This window comes from Hemitrygon akajei, chromosome 25, assembly GCF_048418815.1.
Source record: "Hemitrygon akajei chromosome 25, sHemAka1.3, whole genome shotgun sequence".
Lineage (NCBI taxonomy): Eukaryota > Metazoa > Chordata > Chondrichthyes > Myliobatiformes > Dasyatidae > Hemitrygon > Hemitrygon akajei.
The window spans coordinates 23,388,631-23,407,670 of NC_133148.1; the positions used below are offsets into that span (position 1 = coordinate 23,388,631).

Sequence of the window (19,040 nt, forward strand, 5' to 3'; positions counted from 1 at the left end):
CGTTGCGAACGCCAAGCCTGTGGAAAATTGTGTATCAAATTTTACACGACGTAGTTTTGGAGACATATCTGATTTACGTATTTTGAGGAAAAATCGAATGAAATATTATAAATGACGTGATCAGTTGGAAGAGTCAGGAAAGACGCGGCGACAAATCGTGCGGCAAAAATGCTGAGAAAAAGCCGCGTCGTGATTGGCCGCACTGCTGGCGCAGCAACGTTCTGATTGGGCTATTTCTAGCAGAACGGCGCCACTATTGGTTAGGATCAATCTCCCATTGGAATCACGATGGGATAACTGAAGCCCTGAGCGGCACCAGGATTGGCCGGAGGGAGGCTCGGTGTCGGGTGGACCGGCGGCGAGACACATTCCGGCGTCGTAATTGGCTGATCTGGGGCGGGCGCCGGCTTGCGATTGGTTGCGGCGGAGGGGGGCCGAGAAACAGGGCGAGAGCGCACGGCGATTGGCTACCGGCGGGCGGCGCGACCCCGGATGTTAATGACCTCAGCGCGGAGACGGCGGCGGCGAACCGAGAGAGGCGAGGATGCTGATTAAAGTGAAGGTGAGAGCGGGGCGGTGGGGCTGCTCCCTCCCCCTTTATACCCTTCTCCTCCCCCCCTCCTCGCCGATACCCCTCTCTCTGATCCACCCTTCCCACCCCCCGCCGGTGCGCGCCCTTTCCTTAGCCTGGCCGTAGCCCCACTACCCTCTCCCTCCATCCCCCTAGCAGATGCACCCTCGGCTGGATAACCCCACCCCGTCTCTAAGTTCATTCACTGTCCCCTTAATGCCTCCCCATCGCACTGTAATCCCGCATTCCCCTCCAGAGTGATTCCTCCCTCCCCCCCCATGATCCCTATCACAGGTATCAGCAGCCTGCCTGCCCAGTGATAAATAATATCTACATTTTAATACTAGTGTTCAATACAGGATAACCAGAACAGCATACGACGCAATACTCATAGTGTGGCCTCAGCAATATCTTAGGTAACCTAACTTACTGGCCCCCGAACTCAGGGCGCTGACTGAAGAAGGCCAGCATGCCGAACACCTTTGTCAGCGCGTGTATTCCTCGGTCTGTCTCTGAATATAACACTCCCCATGGCCGGCCGTATCATTCGCTGTATAAGTCCTACTCTAGACACAAGAGGTGCTGCAGATGGGGGAAATCCGGAGCAATACACACAGTATGCTAGAGGAGCCCAGCAGGTCAGGCAGCATCTGTGGATGGGGATAAACGGTCAGCGTTTTGGGCTGAGACCCTTCATCAGGACTTCCATCAAGTCCTGTCCTGGTCTGATCTCTCAAAATGCAGAACTAGTGTGGATGGAAAGCCAGTTTTCAATCCATAGCCCAAATAACCGGATGATCAAGATCTGTCTTTAATTTTTTTTAACCTAAACCGTCTGTGATACTGTCTATTTTAGTATCATATTCAAGCCTATTATCAATGCTTTCTATATTTTCATAAAAAACATTGTATAAATTACAAACAATGAAGGCCCCAGTATCAAATTCTGGCACACCTCTCAATGTGGGCCTCCAGCCAGAAAAACAATCTTCTGACCATCCACTAAACCAATTGTAGATCCAATCCGTTATCTCCTCCCAGATCCCATGCAATCTGACCTTCCAAATTAGCTTGTCATGTGGGGCTAAAAATCTACTTCAGCAACATCCATGCCCCTACCCTCGTCTCCCCTCTTGGTTACATGCTTGGAGAATGCCAAGAGCTTTGTCAGGCGTTACTTTCCACTCACGAAGCCGTGCTGACTGTCCCGAATCAGACATTTTTGTCTCCAAGTGTTGCTGGATCCCACCCCCTGCAGCAATTCACCCACCACCGATGTCAGACTCACCAGCCTGTCGTCTCCTGGCTTGTTTGTCCTACCCTTTTTGAACATTGGCACCACATTAGCTGCTCTCCAGTCCTCTGGAAACTCACACTCGTGCCCAGAGAGGGAGCAACAACTTCCAGAATTTCTTCTCAAGTCCCCACTGGTGTGGCTTGGCGAATTTGTCCACCTTAAGGCATCCAATACTCGTTCCTGCTACATTGTGCGTGGTCCAAGACAACACCTTTCAATTCCCCCCCCCCCCCCTACCATTTCCTCAGCTTCCATCTTTTTTTCTTCAATAAAAACTGAAGAAAAGTATTCCTTAGAAATCTCTCCCATTTCCTTTGGCTCCACATGCAAACGGCCATGCTAATTTTTTTGCCCTTCTAACTTCTCTCAAATGGATTCCTACACTTGCAGTCATAAAGCGATCTGACATTCAAAGTAAATTTATTATCGAAGTACATGTATGTCATCGTATACACCCCTGAGATTCATTTTTTTGCAGGCATACTCAATAGATCCATAATAGAATCGATTAAAAAACCGTATCAACTTGGTTTTCAACAAACTGTGTAAATATAAAAGGAAGGAAATAATAATAATAAATAAATAAGCAATAAATATCGAGGGCATGAGATGAAGAGTCCTTGGAAGTGAGTGTGTAGGTTGTGGGAACATTTCAACAATGGGGCAAGTGAAGTTATCCCCTTTGGTTCAAGAGCCTGATGGTTGAGGAATCAGAATGAGGTTTATTATCAATGGCATATGTTGTGGAATTTGTTAACAGCAGCAGTTCAATGAAATATCTGATAAATATGGAAAATATTAAATCAATTATAGTAAGTCTATATAATAGTTAAATTTAAAATAGTGCAAAAATGGTCATAGAAACATAGAAAATAGGTGCAGGAGCAGGCCATTTGGCCCTTTGAGCCTGCACCGCCATTCAGTACGATCATGGCTGATATCCAACTCAGAACCCTGGACCTGCTTTCTCTCCACACCCCCCTGATCCCTTTAGCCACGAGGGCCATATCTAACTTCCTCTTAAGTATAACCAATGAACCAGCCTCAGCTGTTTCCTGTGGCAGAGAATTCCACAGATTCACCACTCTGTGTGTGAAGAAGTTTTTCCTCATCTCGGTCCTAATTGTATTGTATGTAATTAGTTTTGCTACAACAAGTGTATGGGACATTGGAAAAAAGTTGAATTTCCCCATGGGGATGAATAAAGTATCTATCTATCTATCTATCTATCTAAAAGGCTTCCCCTTTACCCTTAAACTGTGACCTCTCGTTCTGGACTTCCCCAACATCAGAAACAACCTTCCTGCATCTAGCCTGTCCAATCCCTTTAGAATTTTATACATTTCAATAAGATCCCCCCTCAATCTTTTAAATTCTAGTGAGTATAAGCCTAGTCGATCCAGTCTTTCTTCATATGAAAGTCCTGCCATCCCAGGAATCAATCTGGTGAACCTTCTCTATACTCCCTCTATGGCAAGAATGTCTTTCCTCAGATTAGGGGACCAAAACTGCACACAATATTCTAGGTGCGGTCTCACCAAGGCCTTGTACAACTGCAGTAGAACCTCCCTGCACCTGTACTCATATCCTTTTGCTATGAATGCCAACATACCATTTGCCTTTTTCACTGCCTGGTGTACCTGCATGCCCACCTTCAATGACTGGTGTACAATGACACCCAGGTCTTGTTGCATCTCCCCTTTTCCTAATCGGCCACCGTTCAGACAATAATCTGTTTTCCTGTTCTTGCAACCAAAGTGGATAACCTCACATTTATCCACATTAAATTGCATCTGCCATGAACTTGCCCACTCACCTAACCTATCCAAGTCACCCTGCATCCTCTTAGCATCCTCCTCAAAACTAACACCGCCGCCCAGCTTCGTGTCATCCGCAAACTTGGAGATGCTGCATTTAATTCCCTCGTTTAAATCATTAATATATATTGTAAACAACTGGGGTCCCAGCACTGAGCCTTGCGGTACCCCACTAGTCACTGCCTGCCATTCTGAAAAGGTCCCGTTTACTCCCACTCTTTGCTTCCTGTCTGCCAACCAATTCTCTATCCACATCAATACCATACCCCCAATACCGTGTACTTTAAGTTTGCACACTAATCTCCTGTGTGGGACCTTGTCAAAAGCCTTTTGAAAATCCAAATATACCACATCCACTTGTTCTCCCCTATCCACTCTACTAGTTACATCCTCAAAAAATTCTATAACATTCATCAGACATGATTTTCCTTTCACAAATCCATGCTGACTTTGTCCGATGATTTCACCTCTTTTCAAATGTGCTGATATCACATCTTTGATAACCAACTCTAGCATTTTCCCCACCACCGATGTCAGACTAACGGGTCTATAATTCCCTGGTTTCTCTCTCCCTCCTTTTTTAAAAAGTGTGGTTACATTAGCCACCCTCCAATCCTCAGGAACTAATCCAGAATCTAAGGAGTTTTGAAAAATTATCACTAATGCATCCACTATTTCTTGGGCTACTTCCTTAAGCACTCTGGGATGCAGACCATCTGGCCCTGGGGATTTATCTGCCTTTAACCCCTTCAATTTACCTAACACCACTTCCCTACTAACATGTATTTCCCTCAGTTCCTCCATCTCACTAGACCCTCGGTCCCTTACTATTTCCGGAAGATTATTTATGTCCTCCTTAGTGAAGACAAAACCAAAGTAGTTATTCAATTGGTCTGCCATGTCTTTGTTCCCTATGATCAATTCACTTGTTTCTGACTGTAAAGGACCTACATTTGTCTTGACCAATCTTTTTCTTTTCACGTATCTATAAAAGCTTTAACAGTCAGTTTTTATGTTCCCTGCCAGCTTTCTCTCATAATCTTTTTTCCCTTTCTTAATTAAGCCCTTTGTCCTCCTCTGCTGGTCTCTGAATTTCTCCCAGTCCTTAGGTGTGCTGCTTTTTTTTGCTAATTTATATGTTTCTTCTTTGGACTTGATACTATCCCTAATTTCCCTTGTCAGCCATGGGTGCATTACCTTCCCTGGTTTATTCTTTTGCCAAACTGGGATAAACAATTGTTGTAGTTCATCCATGCGATCTTTAAATGCTTGCCATTGCATATCCACCGTCAACCCTTTAAGTATCATTTGCCAGTCTATCTTAGCTAATTCACATCTCATACCTTCAAAGTTACCCTTTTTTAAGTTCAGAACCTTTGTTTCTGAATTAACTATGTCACTCTCCATCTTAATGAAGAATTCCACCATATTATGGTCACTCTTACCCAAGGGGCCTTGCACGACAAGATTGCTAACTAACCCTTCCTCATTGCTCAATACCCAATCTAGAATGGCCTGCTCTCTAGTTGGTTCCTTGACATGTTGGTTCAGAAAACCATCCCACATACATTCCAAGAAATCCTCTTCCTCATCACCCTTACCAATTTGGTTCACCCAATCTATATATAGATTGAAGTCACCCATTATAACTACTGTTCCTTTATTGCACGCATTTCTAATTTCCTTTTTAATGCCATCCCCAACCTCACTACTACTGTTAGGTGGCCTGTACACAACTCCCACCAGCGTTTTCTACCCCTTAGTATTATGCAGCTCTACCCATATCGATTCCACATCCTCCAGGCTAATGTCCTTCCTTTCTATTGCCTTAATCTCCTCTCTAACCAGCAATGCTACCCCACCTCCTTTTCTTTCCTGTCTATCCCTCCTGAGTTTTGAATATCCCTGGATGTTGAGCTCCCATCCTTGGTCACCCTGGAGCCATGTCTCTGTGATCCCAACTACCGTAGATTCCGGATTATAAGCCGCTACTTTTTTCCCACATTTTGAACAGCTTTGAACTCTGCGGCCTTTAATCCAGGGCGGCTAATACATGGTTTTTTTTCATGCCGCCTCGTAAACATTTTGCCTCGTAACAGTAGACCAATAAAATTGATGAGTAGTTCACAGAGGTCCAATGAAATTGTACGATAAATCAAGTGCACTTTCACAATTAAATTATTGTAAATCAGTCATTTGTACTCACCCTCATCAACATGGAAAACACTCGAAGAAAAGCATTGTGCTGCCTTTATGGCAGTTACTTAGTTTATAATATTTTCGCTTAGTAATTCATTTGTTAGTTAAAGTTAGAAGTGTTTTAACTATATTTGTTTTCTGTACTACATCCCGGGATGCTATGACGTCACACCCGGTTTCGCCGCGTCTTGTGGGATATATACGGGAAGGTGGGGGCATTACGCGAGCGCGTCAGACCCGATTAGACCCGATCGCGTTACGCGAGCTCATCAGACCCGAGCGCGTCAGACCCGAGCGCGTCAGACCCGAGCTCATCAGACCCGAGCTCGTCAGACCCGAGTGCGTCAGACCCGAGCTCATCAGACCCGAGCTCGTCAGACCCGAGCACATCAGACCCGATTAGACCCGATCGCGTTACGCGAGCTCATCAGACCCGAGCGAAAACGCTGCTTTTAAGTTAAAGGCGATCAATAACTTTTCCTGGTAGGCTGCAGTATATATATTTTTACCAGTCGCTAGGAGATATTGGAATGTTGTTCGTGCTGTTCAGTAAAAAAGTATATGCAACGTAATTTGTGTTACCGATACGTATGTATATTTAAAAGTAGCGGTGCGGCCTAAAATCCGGTGCGGCCTTTACAATTAAAAAATTGATTTTATTTCTAAAATTAGAGCCAGCGGCTTTTAATCAGGTGCGCTCTGTAGTCCGGAATCTACGGTATATCATATTCATTAATAACTATCTGCACATTCAATTCATCCACCTTGTTACGAATGCTCCTCGCATTGACACACAAAGCCTTCAGGCTTGTTTTTACAACACTCTTAGCCCTTATACAATTATGTTGAAAAGTGGCTCTTTTTGCTTTTTGCCCTGGATTTGCCTGCCTGCCACTTTTACTTTTCAGCTTACTACTTTTTGCTTCTACCCTCATTTTACACCCCTATGTCTCTCTGCACGTTCCCATCCCCCTGCCACATTAGTTTAAAGCCTCCTGAACAGCAGTAGCAAATGCTCCCCCTAGGACATTGGTTCCAGTCCAGCCCAGGTGCAGACCATCCTGTTTATACTGGTCCCACCTCCCCCAGAACTGGTTCCAGTGCCCCAGAAATTTGAATCCCTCCCCCTTGCACCATTTTTCAAGCCATGTATTCAACGGAAATATCCTCCTATTTCTACTCTGACTAGCACGTGGCACTGGTAGTAATCCAGAGATTATTACCTTTGTGGTCCTACTTTTTAGTTTATCTCCTAACTCCCTAAATTCACCTTGTAGGACCTCATCCCGTTTTTTACCTATATCGTTGGTACCTATGTGCACCACGACCACTGGCTGTTCACCCTCCCATTCCAGAATGTCCTGTAGCCGCTCAGAGACATCCTTGACCCTTGCACCAGGGAGGCAACATACCATCCTGGAGTCTCGTTTGCGGCCACAGAAATGCCTATCTATTCCCCTTACAATCGAATCCCCTATCACTATAGCTCTCCCACTCCTTTTCCTTCCCTCCTGTGCCGCAGAGCCACCCATGGTGCAATGAACTCGGCTGCTGCTGCCTTCCCCTGATGAGACATCTCCCCCAACAGTATCCAAAACAGTATATCTGTTTAGGAGGGAGATGACCTCAGGGGACTCCTGCACTTCCTGCCTACTGCTACACTGTCTAGTGGCCACCCCTTCCCTTTCTGCCTGTGTAGCCTTTACCTGCGGTGTGGCCAACTCACTGAACGTGCTATTCACGACTTTCTCAGCATCGCGGATGCTCCAGTGTGAATCCAATACTTTTTAAAGAAGTGAGGTAGTGCTCATGGGTTGAATGTGCATTTTAGGAATGGAATGGCAGAGGGGAAGAAGCTGTTCCTGAATCGCTGGGTGTGTGCCTTCAGGCTCCTGTACCTCCTCCCTGATGGCAGAGGGGAAGAAGCTGTTCCTGAATCGCTGGGTGTGTGCCTTCAGGCTTCTGTACCTCCTCCCTGATGGTGGCAATGAGAAGGGGGCATGACCTGGGTGATAGGGGTCTATAATGACGGACACTGCCTTCCTGAGGCACCCACTCCTTGAAGATGTCTTGGATGCTACGCAGACTAGTACCCAGGAGCTGACTAGTTTTACAACTTCCTGTAGCTTCTTTCGATCCTGTGCAGTAGTCCCCGCCCGCCATGCCAGACGGTGATGCAGCCAGTCAGAATGCTCTCCACGCTACATCTGTAGAAGTTTTTGAGTGTCTTCGGTGGCAAACTGAACCTCCTCAAGCTAATGTAACTCCTACATGGCGGTAACTGTTCCTAATTATTAACTAGATTCTCTAGTTTACACACAATAAATGCCTCCTTAACCACAGCACCAATACCTCTCAGCAGCTGGGGTTCACAAAACCTGCTGGCCTTAATCCTAAAAAGAGCACACAGGCCCTGAAACTCTTGACGACACACTTCGAAAGGGCGCACACTTGGCAGAAAGTTGTAAACTGAGCCGGCTCCTCCCCGGGCACCAGCCTCCCTGGGCACCAGCCTCCCTGGGCACCAGCCTCCCCGGGCACCAGGACATTGTCAAAAGGCGGTGCCTCAGAAAGGCAGCAAGTCAAGTCACTTTTTATTGTCATTTTGAACATAACTGCTGGTACAGTGCATAGTAAAAATGAGACAACGTTTTTCAGGACCATGGTGCTGCATGAAACAGTACAAAAACGACACTGAACTACGTAAAAACTACACTAGACTACAGACCTACCCAGGACTGCACAATGCGCACAAAACAGTGCAGGCATTACAATAAATACAATAGGCACAGTAGAGGGCAGTGAGTTGGTGTCAGTCCAGGCTCTGGGTATTGAGGAGTCTGATAGCTTGGGGGAAGAAACTGTTACATAGTCTGGTCGTGAGAGCCCGAATGCTCCGGAGCCTTTTCCCAGACGGCAGGAGGGAGAGGAGTTTGTATGAGGTCCATCATTAAGGACCCACATCACACAGGACTTGAGCTCTTCTCATTACTACCACACTCAAAGTTTCAGGAACGGGGTCTTCCCCTCCGCCATCATAATTCGGAGTGAACAATGAATCCATGCACACTGCCCCTTTCTGTGCTACTTGTTTACATTTACATGCAGTGGATTCCAGTTCATCGGGATCAGTACAGTGAGGCCCAATTACCTGAAGTTTTCTGGAGATAGTTCAAAAGTACAAAAAGCAAACAATCTGAGGAACAGATTATGTATTTAAGTGAAATAGAGAACATTACCAATACCACTAAAATACTATGAAACTGCGAATAGTTATTGATAGAGGAATTCGTCCAGAGTACACTGCCGTGTTCTTCTGGCTGTAAATGAGCAAAATGATCAGAAACACTGCTTTTTGGCCCAAATGGATAGTGTAACACAGGCCCGAATTCCCATTAATTGGAACCCACTCCTATTTTCTGTAGTTATAGTATGAATTGCGTTGTGCTGCTGGTGCAAAACCACGTGTTTGACGACATGCCCCAGTGATAGTAAACCTGATTCTCCTTTCCTTACAATCTCATCCGATCAACGTCTGGTGGATCCCAGCAAATGGCTCCAAAACTTTGCTCTGCCAGAGTTGGTGGGGCCTTAATCTGTGAAGCAGTCGTATCCATCCACTTTGCTATTTAAAAAAATAATAAAATGATGACCGCTCACTGACAGACACTTCCACCACTGCCCACAGACGGGTCCAGGCCTTAGAGTAGGTTAAAGGGTGGTCACAACATTGTGGGCTGAATGGCCTGAACTCTGCCATAATGTAATGTTCTATGTTCTCTTTATTTACTTACTGCCCGTTACACCGCTGGCATTTAGGGCAGCGCTGAAGGTCCTCCATCTCCCTCTGTAAAGAAGGACTCTTCATTACGGTTTCTGAAACAAATTTTTGATCAGTCAGCTGAACCCCTGAACCTGGAGGACCGATGGACCGCTCTCAGTCTGGCCTCTGCCCCCTGACCCGTTTGGCATGGGTGACCTGACCAAGGGCCAAAGCGCAAAGCCCTGACTCCAGCCAACTTGGTCCTCCGGGTCATTGAGGCACAGGAGCGTTCTCTCTACTAGGTTCCTCTATATATTCGTAAAGGAAGTTTTCTTGGACGTGCTAATCAAATTCCAATATCATTGGCCCAGTCAGTGTTAGGGAGGAAGTTAAAGTCCCTTGCTTGCTGAAATCTCTATACATCTGCTCCTCTAGTTCACACTGACCTCCCTCTTTCTTTCCTTTAAGACACTGACCGGGAAGGAGATTGAAATCGACATCGAACCCACTGACAAGGTGAGATCTCGGCTGCCTCGGGTAACTCGTTTATTACTGTCACGTGTACTGAGGTAAGGCGTGAAGCCTTGTGTAACCACAAGAGATTCTGCAGGGGCTGGAAACCCAGAGGGACAATCACAAAATGCTGCAGGAACTCAGCCATTAGGATGGGAAACAGTTTCTTCCCTCAGGCCGTTAGGCTTCAGAACTTCCTGTCGCATTTGAAGTGTCACTGGTTAATCTGTTCCATACCCTACAATGTTTAAATTACGTTCTTTATGTGTAATTCATCTGTAAGTTTTATCCTTGCTTTCACAAGTTATTGTGTGTTATATGTACTATAACCATATAACAATCACAGCATGGAAACAGGCCATCTCGGCCCTCCTAGTCCGTGCCGAACTCTTAATCTCACCTAGTCCCACCTACCCGCACTCAGCCCATAACCCTCCACTCCTTTCCTGCCCATATACCTATCCAATTTTACCTTAAATGACACAACTGAACTGGCCTCTACTACTTCTACAGGAAGCTCATTCCAAACAGCTATCACTCTCTGAGTAAAGAAATACCCCCTCGTGTTTCCCTTAAACTTTTGCCCCCTAACTGTCAAATCATGTCCTCTCGTTTGAATCTCCCCTACTCTCAATGGAAACAGCCTATTCACGTCAACTCTATCTATCCCTCTCAAAATTTTAAATACCTCGATCAATTCCCCCCTCAACCTTCTACGCTCCAATGAATAGAGACCTGACTTGTTCAACCTTTCTCTGTAACTTAAGTGCTGAAACCCAGGTAACATCCTAGTAAATCGTCTCTGCACTCTCTCTAATTTATTGATATCTTTCCTATAATTCGGTGACCAGAACTGTACACAATATTCCAAATTTGGCCTTACTACTGTGCTTTACTCCCTGGCTCGGAGAAACGTCTCGTTTGACAGTATACGTGTATGTGGTTAAATGACAATAATATTGTGAGCAGTTTTGGCCCCACTTCTAAAGCAGAGAGTCCAGAGGAGATTCACAAAACAATGATCCTGGAAATGAAAGGGTTAATGTACGGGGAATGTTTGATGACTCTGGAGTTGCTGGAATTCAGAAGTACAAGGGGCTATAGCATTGAAATCTGTCGTATTCAATGGAAAGGCCTAGGTAGAGTGGGTGTGTCCTTTAAGCCTGGGACCAGACGACACAGCCTCAGAGTGCAAGACCATCCCTTCAGAACAGAGCTGACGAATTCCTTTAGCCAGAGGGTGGAGACCAAGTCATTAGGTATATTTAAAGTGGAGGGGAGGTCCTCGATGAGTAAGGGGGTCAAGGGTTACGGGGAGAAAGGGGTTGAGAGGGCAAATAAATCTGCCTTGATGGAATGGCGGAGTTGGACTCTGAGGGATGAACTTGTAAAGGTTGATACAATTATGCGGGGCACAGATGTGGCGGATGGTCAGTCTTTTTTCCCCAAAGAAGTGGGGAGGGTGGGGTATGTGGAACGAGCTGGTAGGAGGCAGGTACCGTTAAAGTCAGTTGTACTAATGCAAGGATGGGAATGGCAAAGGGCAGGGGTTCCCAACCTCTTTTATGCCGTTAACCGAGGGGTCCGTGAAGCCCTGGAATGGGAACACAGGATGAAATGGGTTGAAGGATTCAATTTAATGTCAGGGAAATGTGTACAATATACATCGGGAAATTCTTTTTCTTTGCAAAACATCCACAAAAACAGACAAGTGCCCCAAAGAATGAAATGTGGGAACCCTGAACTCCCCAGCCCGTGCGTTAGCAGCGGCGAGCAACTCCCCCCTCCCCCCACCGGCAAAACAAAAAGCACACTGGCTACCTGGCAAGGGAGAGGGAGGTGTCCCCCGGGAGACATAACAACCTGCTGGTTTACAACCTTAAAAGGTCCGTTCGTTGCTTTTCACGAGCCCTGTGCAAGAAGATCGCAAAGATCTCGGGTCTTTGGGCCCATAGCGAAAGATTTTCCGGCCTCCCCGATGACACGCGAGTCTCCCACTGTGACACCGACCCTGGATCTGCCTGTCTCCAGAGCCCCGAGATCTTAGTCTTCCAAACACCAAACACCAGGCCGACCCCTTGGTGTGCCGAACGGCCGGTCCTGAAACACCAGGCCACCTCTCAGGCCGACCCCTTGGTGTGCCGAACGGCCGGTCCTGAAACACCAGGCCACCTCTCAGGCCGACCCCTTGGTGTGCCGAACAATGGCCGGTCCTGAATCACCAGGCCACCTCTCAGGCCGACCCCTTGGTGTGCTGAACGGCCAGTCCTGAAACACCAGGCCACCTCTCAGGCCGACCCCTTGGTGTGCCGAACGGCCGGTCCTGAAACACCAGGCCACCTCTCAGGCCGACCCCTTGGTGTGCCGAACGGCCGGTCCTGAAACACCAGGCCACCTCTCAGGCCGACCCCTTGGTGTGCCGAACGGCCGGTCCTGAAACACCAGGCCACCTCTCAGGCCGACCCCTTGGTGTGCCGAACGGCCGGTCCTGAAACACCAGGCCACCTCTCAGGCCGACCCCTTGGTGTGCCGAACAATGGCCGGTCCTGAATCACCAGGCCACCTCACAGGCCGACCCCTTGGCGTGCCGAACAGTGGCTGGTGTTGAAACCCCGAGAACGGGTCCCGATCCCTCAAAGAACCAAAGTCAGTGTGTATCTCCAGGTCAGGGTCTCCCAAAGAACCCTGAAAGGGAAAAATAAGAGATATTAAAGATGGAAATAGAGCTGTTTCGGAAGGTGCAAGCAAAGGGGTCGCCGTTTAGCTCCATCTTAACTCTGCCTCCATCTCCGAGTGTTTTGTGTGGCGGGGGCAGAGATCACGGTTGGCGTGGCTGAGCTGGTTCGTGAGGCTTCAGTCAGACAAAACGGTCCTGAAGCAGGCAAGTAGGGGCAGTGTAGATGGGAGGGAGGGGTCCGGCGTGGATGTAATGGGCTGAAGGACCTGTTTCGGTGCAGTGACTGTATCCAGGCAGGCCAGAGCTCGGGGGGGGGGATGCTGTTCTGCTGAACCAAGTGGCTTCTTTCTGCTGGGCAGGTGGAGAGGATTAAAGAGCGCGTGGAGGAGAAGGAGGGGATTCCCCCACAACAGCAGCGCCTCATCTACAGTGGAAAACAGATGTGAGTGTTCGGGGGCATGGGGGGGTGTGGTTACAATGGCGGGGAGGGTGGTTACGGTGATGGCTGGGAGGAGGAAGATCCGCGCCCGCGCTTACCTCGTGCTGCGGGGAACTGCTCTGGGCTTCAGTTACTTGGGAGAGAAGACCGGGTGCCTGAACAGGTGGGCGGACACGCACAGTCGCTCACACTCCTATAACCAGGGTGCAGAAAGAGTCAGAGTCAGGTGTCATGAAATTTGTTTCTCTTTTGTGGCTGCAGTACAGTGCTGGGCATTAAAAAATACTCACACAACACACACAGAATGCTGGTGGAACACAGCAGGCCAGGCAGCATCTGTAGGGAGAAGCACTGTCGACGTTTCGGGCCAAGATACAGTGCTGGACATTAAAAAATACTATATGTTACAGGAAGAAATAGATAAATATTGCAAAAAGACAGCAAGATAGTGAGGTAGTGTTCATGGGTTCATTGACCATTCAGAAATCTAATAGTGGAGGGGAAGAAGCTGTTCCTGAAATGTTGAGTGTGGGTCTTCAGACTCCTGTACCTCCTCCCTGATGGCAGAGGGGAAGAAGCTGTTCCTGAATCGCTGAGTGTGTGCCTTCAGGCTCCTGTACCTCCTCCCTGATGGTAGTAATGAACAGAGGGCGTGTCCTGGATGCCATTTTCTTTAGGTGCTGCATTTTGAAGATGTCCTTGATGGTGGGGAGGCTTCAGCAACTTTGCCAGCTTTGGGCCTGTACACACTGGAATTTAGAACAAGGTAGAGATCTCATTGAAACTTACTGACTGTTGAAAGGTCTAGATAGGGTGGATGTGGAGAGGATGTTTCCTATGGTGGGGGTATCCAGAGCTACAGGGCACAGCCTCAAAATTGAGGGGGGACTTTCTAGAAAAGGATTTTTTTTTTAGCCAGAGAGGAGTGAATCTGTGGAATGCTCTACCACAGAGGCCAAGTCCACGGGTATATTGATGCTGATGGTTTCCTGAACGGTCAGGGCATCAAAGGATATGGCGAGAAGGCGGGTGTGTGGGGTTGACTGGGATCCAGGATCAGCCATGATGGAATGGTGAGCAGACTCGATGGGCTGAATGGCCTGTTGCTCTAAGGTGCCATACATGAGGCTGTTTAACAAGCTCTGCACCCATGATATTACAGGAAAGATTCTAGCCTGAATAAACTGAACGGGAGGAGGCAAAGAGAGCTTTTCCTGGCCGGCTGCCGGTGACTTGTTGTGTTCCACAGGGTCTGTGTTGGGACCACTTCTTACTACATTTTTGTTTTGTCAATGATTTGGATGATGGAATTGATGGCTTTGTTGCAAAGTTACTAGATAGTAAGAAGATAGATGGAGGGGCGGGTAATTTTGAGGAAGTAGAGAGGCTATAGAAAAACTTAGACCGATTAGGAGAATGGACGAGGAAGTGGAAGATGGAATACAATGTATGGTCATGCACTTTGGTAGAAGAAATGAAAGGATTGACTATTTTCTAAATGGAGAGAAAATGCAAAAAAAACAGAGGCAGAAAGGGACTTGGGAACCTTGTGTCGGATTCCCTAGAGGTTAATTTGCAGGTTGAGATCAAATGCAACGTTAGTATTCATTTCAAGACTAGAATATGAAAGCAAGGATGTAATGTTGAGACTTTATAAAGCACTGGTGAGGCCTCACTTGGAGTGTTGTGGGCAGTTCTGGACCCCTTATCTAAGAAAAGATGTGCTGAAACTGAGAGGGTTCAAAGGAGGCTCACGAAAATAATTCCAGGATTGAATGGCTTGTCATATAAAGAGTGTTTGATGGCTCTGGGCTTGTATTCACTGGAACTCAGAAAAATAAGAGGTGACCTAATTGAAACGTGTCAAGTGGTGAAAGGCTTTGATAGAGCGGATGAGGAGCGGCTGGGTCCTGTGGCGGGAGAGTCTAAGACAAGAGGACACAGCCTCACAATAGAGGGGATGCCCTTTTAGAATGGAGAGGAGAAGGAATTTCTTTAGCCAGAGAGTGGTTAACCTGTGGAGTTTGTTGTCACAGGCAGCTACGGAGGGCAAGTGTTCATGTATATGTAAGGCAGAGGTTGATTGGTCAGGGAAGAAGGCAAGAGATTGGGGCTGACAGGAAAAATAGGTCAGCCAGGATGAAATGGTAGAGCAGACTCGATGGGCCAAATGGCCTGATTCCGTTCCTGTATCTTATGGCCTTGCTGATCTTGAGGACAAGGTTGTAGTTATGACAGCACTCAAGCAGCCATTCTATCTCTGGTACGCCTCCTCATCGCCAGTTAAACCCTCGTGAGTGGCTCAGATTTCGGGGAGGGGTTGTATCCGGGTCGGCTGAGAATGAGGAAGGAATGGGATGGACCTTGATAACGCAATTTCCTTTTCACAACAGGAATGATGAGAAAACAGCAGCGGACTATAAGATACAAGGAGGGTCCGTGCTCCACCTGGTTCTGGCCTTGAGAGGAGGAACTCGATGACGGCAGGGCAAGGGGGTGGTTGGGTGAAGCCTGTTAACCCCCCCCCCACATTACTTTGTGATCCCACACCATGTGCCTCCCTCTGCAGACCCCCACCACCCCCCACACACACACACACACACACACACCCACCTCACTTGTTTGATGGCACTCGCCAGAACAGTTTGCATCTGGTTTTGTGGGATCCTCTTTTGATGTCGAGGCGCATCAGCTTCTAATTTCTCGGGTTACGTTGTCTCGGTCCGCTGTACACCCCCGACCCCAGCACTGGGAGGGGACATGGACGCTGGGGCATCGGAGCAGGAAGGCGGGTGGCAGCTGGGGGCCAGTGTTGTCACTGTGAAGGGAGAGAAACGATCCATTAAACCGAACTGTGTTATGCTTCTCTGAGCCCTGCGTCTCCATAGTTACCCTTCATTTGCCGTTCGATTTATTTTTTGCGTGTGGGGACCGTCGGCCATCCACGAGCACGATCCCGCTCAGCTTGTGAGTTACCTCGTGGTGTGCTGGAGCCTCACCTCGCTCACTTGCCCTCCTCTCTGCTCAGGCGGCTGATTACAAAGGTGGACGCTCATTCCCTCGAGCAGGAGGGGAGGGACAGTTGGCGGTGTGGGTGAAGACCCTGTGTCGATGCCTCATGGACCCCGCTGAGAACCTCCAGTAGGTGGTTTGTGACCCCTCCCACTCTGCAGCTCCCGGATCTCCATCGAACGTTCCGCGGACTCCGTGTTACAGTACAAGTTGCTGCCGAGACCGTACTGGTTCTGGTCACCACAGGAGGGCACGGAAAGGATTCCTGAGGGCATTGCTGGGACTGGAGTGGTAGAGTCATGAGGAGAGGCAGGGCAGTTCGGAGTGAAGGGGACTGAACGGTTATTGAGGTTTATGTAATTATGAGAAGCACAGATACTGTGGTCACAGTCCTTTTTCCCCAGGGTAGGGGAAAACTAGCTTAAGGTGAGAGGGGAAAGATTGAAAAGGGTCTTGAGTGGTGGGTACGTGGCAGGAGCTGCCAGAGGAAGTGGGGACAGCCAATACATTTGGAGAGGTACGGGGATAGGAAAATTCAGCGAGAGAGGGGCCACCTACAGGAAAATAGGACTGGAGTCAGGAAGGCACTTTGGGAGAGCTGTGTATTTAGTTCAAGTGTAATTGTCATTCAAACACAGCCAAACGAGGCAGCGTTACTCCGGGGCCAGTGTTAAAAACACAGAACCAACAATCACATGCAGCACAAAGCACACATGTAGCATGTGTGAGACAGCAAGCACATAAAGCTATCAGTAAGATGCAGCCTGATTCAAGCCACCATAGAGCTTGTCTACTGCCGAGCGAACACTGCGGGGGGGGGGGGTCCATCCCAGATGCTGCACTCCCCCCCGGTGGAGCACACTGCTTCTGGCGGCTGTAATCAGGCAACACCGTGGCTTGAGGCCCAGAGTCCTCACTACAACCAAGGCCACGCAGCCATTGCCCCTGCTCCCACCAGTAAATCGGTGAATCAAACTTGTGGCACATCAACAATGTCCAAAATGTGCTGCGATCACAAGAAAAGCGACCGAGACGGCCGCTTGCTATTAAACTGTACGCCTCCTTTGTCTCGGGCAGCTCCTTCATTTTCTCCGCCAACCGTTACGACATCAAGAGTAGATTCCTTGCTCAAATGATGCTGGCCCCTGGTGAGACCAGCCCTGGAACATTGCTTCCTGCAGAGGAGGTTCACCAGATCAAACCTTGGGGGAGGCATTGGGGAGAGGGAGGAAGGGGCGGGATGGAATTGTCCCACGAGGAGAGATTAAGGTCTGTACTCTGGGGTTCAGGAGAGTGAGAGGAGATCACGTCGAGAGGAGTGCGCGGTAGCAGAGTGCTGGGCTTTGGCTTAGTGGGCTTCAGCGCAAGAGGACTTCGGAGAGGAAATCAGTGAGCCTGAGTACGTGCTTGCTGAGGTAAAAAAGGTAAGGTCGGTAGGTACTTTTTTCATTTATTGTGACTAATCTGGGATCAGGTGATGGGGGAGACAGTTAGAGCAGTGGTGTGCTCCGTATGTGGGAGGTCAGGGTCAACCCAGTTGTCCTTGATGGCCACACCTGCAATAGGTGCATCCAGCTGCAGCTCCTATCAGACCGAGTTAGGGAATTGGAGCAAGAGCTGGATGAACTACGGATCATTCGGGAGGCAGAGGCAGAGATAGATAAGAGTTATTGGGAGGTAGTCACACCGAAAAGACAGGAGGTAGGCAAATGGGTGACAGTCAAGAGAGGCAGGGGGAGAAGACAGAGAGAGAAGAGCACCCCTGTGGCCGTTCCCATCAACAATAAGTATACCGTTTTGGATACTGTTGGTGGAGATGACCTGCCAGGAACAAGTTGCAGTGGTCCTGTCTCTGGCACTGAGGTTGGACCCTTGACTAGGAAGGGGAGGAGGGAAGAGAAGAGAGCGGTAGTGATAGGGGATTCTATAGTCAGGGGAGCAGATAGGAGATTTTGTGGGGAAGATCGGGAGTCTCGGATGGTATGTTACCTCCCTGGTGCCGGGGTCCGGGACATCTCAGATCGGGTGCAGGTTATTCTCGAGAGGGAGGGCAAGAACCCAGATGTTGTGGTCCATGTAGGGACCAACGACGTGGGTAGGATGAGTGAGGGGGTCCTGCGTAGTGAGTTCAGGGAGTTAGGTGCGAAGCTGAAGGGCAGGACCTCCAGGGTAACAATCTCAGGATTGCTACCTGTGCCACGTGCGAGTGAGGCAAGGAACAGAAGGATTAAAAAGATTAATACGTGGCTGAGAGGATGGTGCAGGAGGGAGGGCTTCAGGTTTGTAGATAATTGGGCTTTGTTCCAGGGAAGGTGGGATCTGTTCCGACGGGACGGTTTACACCTGAACTGGAGTGGTACTAACATTCTTGCAGGAAAGTTTGCTAGTGCTTCTTGGGGGGGGGGGGGTGTTTAGACTAAATTTGCAGGGGGCAGGGATCCAGAATGTGAGAGAGGATAGCGAGATGAAGAATAAAGGACAGGTGGGGACTACACGGTTCCGGAATATTAAATGTGTAGTAGAGAAAGGTGAGGCAGAACAAGTGATAAGGAGGATACATGTACAGAGGGATGGTCTGACGGAACATGGAGTTAAATGTGCAGAAAGAATAAGTAAATTTAGGAAGGACAACAAAATTCAAGGGGCGTATAGCCTGATGGGAGTTCGGGGAGCTGGGTTAAGCACAATAGGCAGCGATTTAAACAGAGAGAGGAGAAATGGGCTAAAAATTCTATATCTGAATGCACAAAGT

At 48.3% G+C, this 19,040-nt stretch overlaps 1 protein-coding gene across 1 annotated transcript; it reads left to right on the top strand.

Moving 5' to 3' along the window:
* The first annotated feature begins 439 nt into the window (after positions 1-439).
* LOC140716449 (ubiquitin-like protein NEDD8) lies at positions 440-16,147 on the top strand. Its single transcript, XM_073029188.1, has 4 exons — positions 440-562; positions 10,116-10,163; positions 13,197-13,279; positions 15,670-16,147. Exons 1-4 carry the CDS (start codon positions 545-547, stop codon positions 15,755-15,757), a joined length of 237 nt encoding a protein of 78 aa, XP_072885289.1. The 5' UTR covers positions 440-544; the 3' UTR covers positions 15,758-16,147.
* Positions 16,148-19,040: the final 2,893 nt, after the last annotated feature.

Excerpts from the sequence above, each read along its gene's own strand:
- LOC140716449 (XM_073029188.1), top strand. Across the intron at positions 10,164-13,196 it reads ACATCGAACCCACTGACAAG|GTGGAGAGGATTAAAGAGCG; the intron begins GTGAGATCTCGG and ends TCTGCTGGGCAG. Across the intron at positions 13,280-15,669 it reads ATCTACAGTGGAAAACAGAT|GAATGATGAGAAAACAGCAG; the intron begins GTGAGTGTTCGG and ends TTTTCACAACAG.